Source organism: Dipodomys ordii, unplaced genomic scaffold (genome assembly GCF_000151885.1).
Source record: "Dipodomys ordii isolate 6190 unplaced genomic scaffold, Dord_2.0 Scaffold3, whole genome shotgun sequence".
In the NCBI taxonomy this organism is placed as follows: Eukaryota; Metazoa; Chordata; class Mammalia; order Rodentia; family Heteromyidae; genus Dipodomys; species Dipodomys ordii.
The window spans coordinates 7,663,945-7,673,708 of record NW_012267219.1 but is presented as its reverse complement, the minus strand read 5'-3'; the positions used below and the strand labels follow the sequence as shown (position 1 = coordinate 7,673,708).

The window sequence follows — 9,764 nt, the reverse complement described above, 5'->3', positions numbered from 1 at the left end:
GATTCCTCAGCACCACATAAGCAAAAAGAAAAAAGCCGGAAGTGGCGCTGTGGCTCAAGTGGTAGAGCACTAGCCTTGAGCTGAAGAGCTGAGGGGCAGCAACAACGCCCAGAGTTCAGGCCCACGACCGGACCCTCCTCCCCCCAAAAAAAGTATAAAATAAATACTTTTTTTGGTGCAGGGCCTGAAAGCAACTGGGGTGCTGTCCCTGAGCGATTTTGCTCAGGGATAGCACTCTACCACTTGAGCCAACTCTACTTCCAGCTTTTGGTGGTTAATTGGATATAAAAGTCTCATGGACATTCCTGCCAGGTCTGGCTTCAAACAGCAATCCTCAGACCTCAGCCTCCTGAGTAAGTGGGATTACAAGCAAGAGCCACCAGTACCTGGCAGGATATCACTATACTCTGATTCCAACTTCTGCATCCATTTCTACAATGTGTACTTGATGGAGTAAATGCAGATTAAGCATTAAATAGTAATAGAAGTACACTACTAAAATTCATTTACACACAAGTAGTTTAGTAGAAATACATCAAACTTCATCTCAGCCTTTCAATATCCACCTTGTTTTAACAACCTCAGCAACAGCAGATGTTATTGTTCCTGTTTATCAATATAAAAATGAGGCTTAGAGGGTAAGGATCATAATTCATTCACAAGTCCAAGAATATCTATCTTCTTAACCTGTGAGCCAGAATACCCCTACCTAACATTTACCATGACACTTTATGATGTTTCCATATGGATGAATGTCAAGGAGTACCAAAAATCAAGGTATTCCTATCATGTTCTACTTGAAATTTTACTTCATAACAAAATATTACCATGTATCTTAATAGCGCTTAGAAGTATGTGAAAGTCACATTGAGAATTTATTCATCATTAATTCTAGATAAAATCCTACCAAATGTTCAATTCTGTTCTTAATAATGGTATCCTCTTTTCTAGAAAACACTCTACAAATGATTCACAAGAGTGCTAATTAGCTTTATCACTGGAAAAAATTCTGAGACTAAATCTTGGTCTTACCACTCACTAACTGTTCAATTGGAGATATATTTCCTAACTTGAGTCTCATCATCCTTGTTCAAAAACTAAGACTAATACCATCTGTGTCTGTGAGATAAGACTAAATGAGACAATGTGTGCACTTAGCTCACAGAAAATGACCAGATCAGGTAGTTTTAGAGAAACAAACAGCTGCAGCTAGGTACTGCTGATGGGTAATGTCATTTAATGACTGTGAACTTTACTTGTTGTATTGCCCTTATTTTTTTCCCTCACAAATATCTGGAACAGAACACATCACTCTTGCTCTCAGGGAACCAATTAAAGTTAAGAGCTAGATTTCACTGTGCTTTCAACTCTTGTAACTGAGCAATATTGTAAAAATCTATCATTTGACTATCTTACAATTGGTTATACCTAATCAAAGCTTACATGATTTTGAATCTTTCATTCCATTCTGAAATAAAATATATAGTAAGCCAATTTTATAAATACAAATCATGAACAGTGAATTCACATTAGAAGAAAGCAGCAAGACATCTTCAGAGAGGAAGAAAAGGAATTAAAACCAAGAGACATGTATTTAGTCATTTATTATACACTAACTCACTTTCTTTCAATTTTCGTGAGCATCATCTTAGTTATTAGCATTGTGAGATAGATTAGAAAAGTTCCAACTACACTAACCTACAGAAGGGCTCTTGCTTAATTCAAAGCTTTTCCCCTTGTAATCAATGCCCAGAATGTTCTATTCTGTTTCTCTTCAAGGCTATTTACATTTCTTCTCTCTCTCTCCTCAAATAGTACCTTCTTCTGATCATCCAATCTAAATCTAAAGTCGTGCACACGAATTACCCCACTGTGATTTCCTTCACAGAACACAAGATGGTCTATATTTGTGGTTAAAGACATAATTTAACTATGACAGCTATGTATTGGTAGCTCAAAATAGAGGAAGATGCTAGCTTAATCAGTGAATGAGTATTCCTGCCTGCAGTCACTTAGCAGGCAAACTGCAAGGCCTAAAAACTGTCCAACAAATCTGATTAGAAGTTCCTGCATTGCTCTACTACAACTTTTTATTTAATAAGGAAGGAAGGTACTCTGGATGGGAAACCAATTGAGAGCTACACCTTGCTATGTGCTATGTTTTTAAATCTTCTAATCACAGATCTTACATATACTGCATTCCACAAAATATTTAACCCAAACTTCAGGAGACATTACATTGCCTTTTAGAAATCAAAAAACAAATGGGGGGGGGGATCTGCATTTATAATGCTACTTGAGAATGTGTAATGTTTCAAGTCATGAGTAACTGGCACCAGCAGTTATTTAAGGCTAAAAGAAAATTAAGTCATACACATACAGGCAAATGCCTTCTGTAACAGGCTTGTAACATTTTGTTCTTTTATGAGTTGTTTTGAATTTCACAATACATCATGCAGAAAAACTTAAGAGGCATTATCATGCTGATAATGGGAATACTGTTGCTTCTTAAAAGATGACACATGCATTGCGTTTTAGTGGCGTTAACCGCGTTCTTGCAGGTAAAGGTGACCTCATGTAAAATTGGCTAAGTGCACTAAAGCACTAAGTGCACTCGGTTACCTGACCCACTGGGTTCAATACTTACTGAGTCCTCCATCCTCGGATACTCCTGTCCCTCTCATTCCTAGGTAAGTCAGTCCCAGTATTAGAAAAAACAAGCAGGCAGCAGTTAGGAGAAACATGGACAAGTAGTGAGCACTGAAACTCCCAGTGGGTGACACCTCCTCGCGTTTAAACTGCTGCAGAAGTTCCTCTTCGGGTTCGGAAAGCTTGGGTTTGCTATACGCGTTTTTCAAGTAGGTATGATTGGAGCCCGTGTGGTTGGCGTGATTGATCCTGAGTGAAGCGGGGGCGGCCACCGTGGAACTGGGAGGGAGGCTGTTGGGGTACATCCTGGGGGAGTCCATACTGAAGGCCCCGCTGCTGATATGGTTATTGGTTTTCAGAAGAGAGCCTGTGGCTGCTGCATCCAAGGTGGAGTCCAGGTCAGGAAGCGGCGGCGAGGCCAGGGTCGGCGCCAGCTTCTTAGCGCCAACGCGATACCGAGGAAGGGGGCTGGAGTCCACTTGATCGCAGCCACCACCACCTCCTCCTCCACCTCCTCCTCCTCCCGCCTCCACAGCCGCCTCGTCGAGGTTGCGGCTCCTGTCTAGACTCCCGACAGCCGCCGCCCTGTCATTCATCGCCAGTCCTCCCCCTCCCGGAGCCGAGGTCTCCAGCCGGCTGCAGGCAGATTTAGCAGTCAGCGGGGAGAGGGGCTTACTATGGCTCCTTCGGGGCCGATGCCGGGAGAGGGAGTCGTCCTTTAGTAATACCTGCCGGGCAGCGGCCACGTCGTCGTCTTCCTCTTCCTCCGTGTCCGAATAGTTTTCCCGACAGCAGTAGGGGAGAAGCCGGCTGCCGTTCACGGCCCGGCCCGCCCAGAGCGGCTCCTCGGCCTCGGGATCCCCCTTCTCGCGGTCCTCCCCGTCCTCCTCCCCGTCCTCCCCGGCGCCGTCTTTCCCCGACGGGATCTGCGGATCTGGACCCGCGGGCCTCCGGGTCCCCCACCACGAATGGGGCTTCCTGCGCTCGGCAGGGTTGGGGTTCGTCAGCTCGCCGGCGGCCAGGGAGACCGGCGGCGCTTTGAGCCCGCGGTACTGGAGCGCAGCCCGGTCCCTCCGTCCAGCCCCGCTCCCGCCGCCGCCGCCGCCAGCCTGGTCCGGGGCACTGGCCTCGGCGTCCGACTCGTCCGAGCTGAAGCCCAGCAGCACTTTGCTGCCAGCCGCGGGGGCGGCCGCCGCACCGCCGGGCCCCGCCACGGGGCTCTCCGGGCCTGAGGCCGACAACCGGCCCAGACCCCCCGAGGTCCGCAGGTAGGAGAGATCGCCCGCCACCGGCCGGATCCCCATGCCCACGGCCGCCGCCGGACCCGCCGCCGCGACCGTGGCGGCCGCCGTGTTATTGTTATTACTGTTCCGCGTCTTGTGGCCGCGGCCCCCGGACCGGTGTTGTTGCTGCTGTTCCTCCTCTCGAAGCTTCTTCAGCTTCTTGAGGTAGACCGGCCGGGTGCTCTCCGTCACGGGACCGGGAGACAAGCCGTAACGGCGGAGTTGAGAGAAAAGCTCCTCGTCGGAGAGCTGCTGAGGCGCCGAAGCCGCTGCTGCCGCCGCCATTTTCTCTCCAGGGTGTTTTACAAGCTCCGCGCTACCGGAAGTGACGCGCCGCCCTAGACCCTGAACTAGACCGGGCTGCGTCGCCCGCCCAGCGCCGCGGGCGTCTCGGCCAATGGGAGGCGCGGGGTGCGTTCACCTGAGCGGGAAGCGGCCACCTGAGCGGCGCGCGCCGCCCGCAGTGCTCTCCCGCGGCGCGGTCTGGCCGGGCGCTCACCTCCGAGCACCCGCGCGCCTTCGAGCCTGCCGGCCTTGGGGTTCGAGCGTCGCTCTTCGCCCCTGCTCTTCCAAATGCCGGCCATTCATCCATCCCCGGGAGCCGTCCACACCTTGACCTCTTCTTCCCAGGCTTCTGCCATGGGGCAGTGACTCATGAAAAGGAAATCTTACCGTGGGAGTCGACGGCATTGGCTTCCCGGTTCGTGGTGAGCGAGCCCGGAAAGAAGAGAGGTCTTGGGAGCCACGCTATGGATGGGTGCTGTTGTTGTCCGACTCTGGGCTCTCGGTTCCCTTTAGGCTCCATGCACAGAGGAATCTTTGGTTTTACTCACGACACTTCTACAAACGTTTGTTGAATGAGTAGATGAATTGTAAGTTTATGAGAATATGAGGTGGATTTTTGACATAGGAACTGTGCCAGATTAGTTGGATTAACTTCCACACACAGTAGAAGAACCAAAAGCATTAGGACCTGGATCTTGTAAGGAATAGGAGAGGAGAAGTTCTCCCAGTTTGGTAAAGATGGCTTCCCTTTTCTCTAAGACTGGGAGAAAGTCCTTCACACTTCTTGAGTTTTAGCAGCTACAAGGTAGCACCTATCAAAATATCTGAAAGAGTCGGGCCTGGTGGCTTGTGCCTATAATCCTAGCTACTCAGCAGGCTGAGATCTGGAGATCATGGTTCAAAACCAAGCTGGGCAGGAAGGTCCATGAGACTCTATCTCCAGCTAGCCACCAAAAAAACAAAAGTGAGGCTGTGGCTCCAAGTGGTAGAGCAACTAGCCTTGAGTGAAAGTATGCAGAGGCAAACGCCCAAGCCCGGAGTTCAAGCCCCAACACAGACAAAAAAATTTTTTTGAATGTTACAAACATTTTTGCCAGAATTACTTTATCTTATTCTAAATACAACAAAAGAAAAATACTTAGTAACCTCAAATTTTAAGTTCTACCAAAACATGCTGTGTCCTCAAAAACTTTCATATGGAGGGTCGCAATTGTCATTCAGACTAAAAATTACAAACATCTTGAAACTGACATAAACAGTTACAAAAAATGATTAGCAAGTCTGGGAATGTGGCTTAGTGATAGGGTGCTTGCCTAGCATGCATGAAAGCCCTGGGTTCTATTCCTCAGTATCACATATACGGAAAAAGCTGGAAATGGTGCTGTGACTCAGGTGGGAGAGTGGTAGCCTTGAGCAAAAAGAAGCTCAAGGAAAGTCCTCAGGACCCAGGCTCTGAGTTCAAGCCCCAGGACTGGGGGAAAGGGGGAGTAAGAACAAAACAAAAGTGGAACTATAGCTTGAAGTGATAGAGCGCTAGCCTTGAGCAAAGCTCCAGCACCCAGGCCCCAAGTTCAAACCTCACAATTGAAAAAAAAGGATTAGCATAAATCTACTCAGGAGGCTGAGATCTGAGGATCCCAGTTCAAAGCCAGCCTGGGCAGGAAAGTCCATGAAACTCTTAACTCCAATAAACCACAAGAAAAACTGGAAGTTGCACTGTAGCTCAAGTGGTAGAGCTCTCACCATGAGCTGAAGATCTGAGGGACAGTGCTCAGGCCCAGAGTTCAAGCCCCATGACCGACCAAAAAAAAAAGATATTGCCGTAACTGTTTGGGTAAGGAATCAAATTATTACAAATCAGTTGGACCTATGCAGAATTGTTGAGAACTTTGAAGATAGGGGCACTGTCCTGTCTCTTTTGTTCTTAGTTTAACATTTATTTCACATACTTTTGTTGTTTGGGTAGGAATCATAGAGATCTATCTATTCAGCCTGATTTTCATGAACCTTTAAATGTCCTCCACCTAGGCTGGGATATAGCTCAGTGACAAAAGCACTTGCCTAGTAAGTGCGACATCCTGGGTTCGATCCCCAGTACAAAAAAAAGAAAAGACCAAAAAAAAGTCCTCCACCCGTGATTGTTGAACTATTTATATTTCTGTATAACTGACAAATTATTTTTCAGCCCTCTGTACACACAACAACCTTCTTCAGAAGACTTTTTAAGAACTGAATGTTGGTCAATAATGTAAAGCCAAGCACTGCCTGTTTTATAGTCCTCCAAGTTATGTGCCTTAGGGTAAATCTTGGGCTCTCAATTTAAGAACCACAAATCATTTCCTTAAAGAATGTAGACAATATTGACTACCCTATTTAGAAAACAGTGTTTATGATAAATTAGGTGTGTGAAAATGGCATTCAAGTATGTTGTTTACATGTTAAATGTTATTCCCACACGTTAAGAACAATATTAACTATATATCTATACAAAAACATTTGTATACATGATTTCCTGTGGTCTACAAAAATAAACCTTCCTTTCTGAAGATATTGAGAGCATAATTAATGGGGTAGACTATCTGGGTATGAAATTCCCCTTGGTTTGACTGTTTAAACAGACAAGATACAGGAGAACCTTCATAGTATCAGTCATGAGCATTTCAGACAGTCTTCTCATTTGCTAATGACTTATTCCTTCTTCCAGATTGGGTAACTTAAGGCATCCTTAACAGGGAATGTAATCTCAAACTTACTCCTGCACATAGCTTCCAAATATTTGATTGAGGAAACATGATACATCGCTCTTCAGAGCCATAATATCAGCTTACAATGAAGGAACTTGCATGGAATAATATGAAACCCATGACCATATTCTAATAAAGATATACTAAAAGTTTATTTTCTTAAAGAATGTTCCTCCTTTGCCTCCATATTATAACCAGTTCTGTTCTTCCGAAGCAATTCATTTGTTTTTGGTTTTGCTTTGTTTGTTTGTTATTTTGTTGGTTGTGGGGCCTGGGCACTGTCCCTGAGCTTTCTCCCTAAGGCTAGCACTCTACCATTTTGAGCCACAGTGCCACTCCTGGTTTTCTCGTGGTTAATTGAGGATAAGAGTCTCGTGGACTTTCCTGCTCTGGCTGGAAATAGGGATGCTCAGAGCTCAGCCTCTTGAGTAGTTAGGATTGCTTTATTTTTATTGAGACAAAATCCCCATAACACAAAATTAACTATATTGAAATAAACAAGTAGCATTTAGTACATTTACAATGCTGTGTAACCATCTTGTCTATCATTCCAAAATGTTTTTTTTTCACTCTCAAAGGAGGCTCTATAACCATTAAACAGTCACTCTCTACTTACCCCTCCTTCTAACCTCTAGCAACCACCTATCTACCTCTTGTCTATGAGAATTTGTGAAGTTAACTGTTGTTGGTATTTCATATGAACAGAATTAAATATGTGACCACTGCTTTCCACTTCTTACATTTAATATGTTTTCAGCTTATTCCATGGTATAATGTACATTAATGCCATATTCTCATGACTGCATAATATTTCATTGTATGTGTATACTATATTCATTTATCCATTTTGGTTGCTATGAATAATGCTATCCAACAGTAATATACAAGTATCTGTTTTAATTCTTTTAGGTATGTACTTCATAGTGAAGTAACATTATATGATAAGTTAAATTTTATGCTTAATTACAAAACACTATGGTTTTTTAAAAAAAATTAGGTAAGTAGATGCTGAATTGTCCCAGCATCCAGAGCTTTTATATAAGGAAACCCAAACTTAGTTAGAAGGCATTTCTTAGAACTGTAAGGGTTTGAATATGGTGTGTTCCACCCAAACTTATGTTAAGGCTCAATTCTGCAATATCAATATTCTGCAAGGTCTAGTGAGAGGTGTTTGGGTCTACCCTGAGCCCTTATGACACATTAATGTCCTCTCCTTGGAATGAATTCTTACCCTGACAGGACTGGATTAACTACCTATAGAGGACATTTAAAAAAGTATGGTTACTACTTTTGTTCTTCTACATGTGCTTTTTTGTTCTTGCATTTTTTCTACCATTTATGGAGCATGTGATTTAAATAAGTCTCCTTCATTATAAATTTCCCAGGCTCCAGTCTTCTGTTATAAGAACAGGAAATGGACTTTTAACACTTGGAGCATTTCTCCTTTTAGAGATTATAGCTAAGAAGTTCAGACCCGAATTTGTCACCCAGACACACTCACACACACACACACACACACACACACACACACACACACACGCTTTTGGTTGCTGTCCTGGGGCTTAAACTCAGAGCCTAAGCACTGTCCCTGAGCTTTTTGTACTCAAGACTAGTGTTGTACTATTTGAGCCACAGTTCCACTTCTAGTTTTTTTGGTGCTTAATTGGAAGTTTGAGTCTCTTGGACTTCCCTGCACAAGCTGGCTTCAAACCATGATCCTTAGATCTCAGCCTCTGGAGTAGCTAGAATGACAGGTGTGTGCCACCTGCACCGAGCTACACATACATTTTTAATACAGTATTGAGGATTGGACCCAGAGCAATATGTTAGGTAAGTGTTCTAGTACTTGATCCAAACCCCTAGTACTTTTGTTGAGTTTTGTTTTTGAGATAGTTTTACTATTTTTTCCATACTGGTGTTAAAGTCTTCATTCTCCTGCTTCTGCCTCCCACGTAGTTGAGGTAACAATCGTGTACCTCCACTCGTGCGTGGGTCATATATTTTGTAATCTAAACCATTGCTCGATCTATCTAAATTTCCTAACTTTATTTTCATGTACCTCACTTTTAAAAATTACTATGATATCTTGTTAGGATATTTTTAGCTGTCTTAAATTGTTGCAACCCTCCACATGGCCTCTTAATCCTCTCCTACCGGGAGCAAGGCAGTAATGGAAACTGGATGGTGGAATTGAGGTTTGGGGTACGAGGGGACCTGTAGCCTTACACCAACTTAAGATCCCAAGGTTCCATTCACCGAGGTTTTATTGGTTTCCTATAGGGGAATATATGCAGAAAGTAAGCTATAAACATCACATGTGGCTGGAAAGGTGGCTTAGTGGTAGAGTGCTTGCCTAGCATGCATGAAGCCCTGAGTTCAATTCCTCAGTACCACATAATCAGAAAAAGCCAGAAGTGATGCAGTGGCTCAAATGGCAGAGGGCTAGCCTTGAGCATAGAGAGTATCAGGGACAGAGCCCAGGCCTTGAGTTTAAGCCCCAGGACTGGCAAAAAAAAAAAAAAAAAAACATTGTGGTTATGGTAAAATCCACTCTGATGATCCTATGGATCTTCAGCATTGAAGAAGTTGAAGGTTAGCTGACTTAAATCACTCAACTGTCAGATGATTCTGTTTTTTTATGGTTTTTTTTATTGTGAAAATAGTGTACAGAGGGGTTACAGTTACATGAGCAAGGTAATGAGTACATTTCTTATCAAGCATTTGTTGCTTTCTCCTTTGTTTTTCCCCCAGCCATCCCTTCCCTCCCACCTCCACAACTACACTCCACCAACAACAACAACCC

General features: G+C 44.3%; 1 protein-coding gene across 5 annotated transcripts in view; it reads right to left on the bottom strand.

The window, feature by feature from the left end:
• Lemd3 (LEM domain containing 3) overlaps positions 1-4,237 on the bottom strand; it is a 56,917-nt gene extending 52,680 nt beyond the window's left edge. For 4 of the 5 annotated variants that reach the window (XR_001175270.1, XR_001175267.1, XR_001175271.1 and 1 more), the window contains exon 1: positions 2,648-4,217. Coding sequence is in view for 2 of the 5 variants with exons in the window: in XM_013022107.1 (XP_012877561.1) it covers positions 2,648-4,217 (1,570 nt within the window). In the remaining 3 variants the exon portion in view is untranslated. Of the gene's footprint in view, positions 1-2,647 lie in introns of all 5 variants that reach the window. The other variant, XM_013022094.1, reaches the window with a different exon arrangement.
• Positions 4,238-9,764: the final 5,527 nt, after the last annotated feature.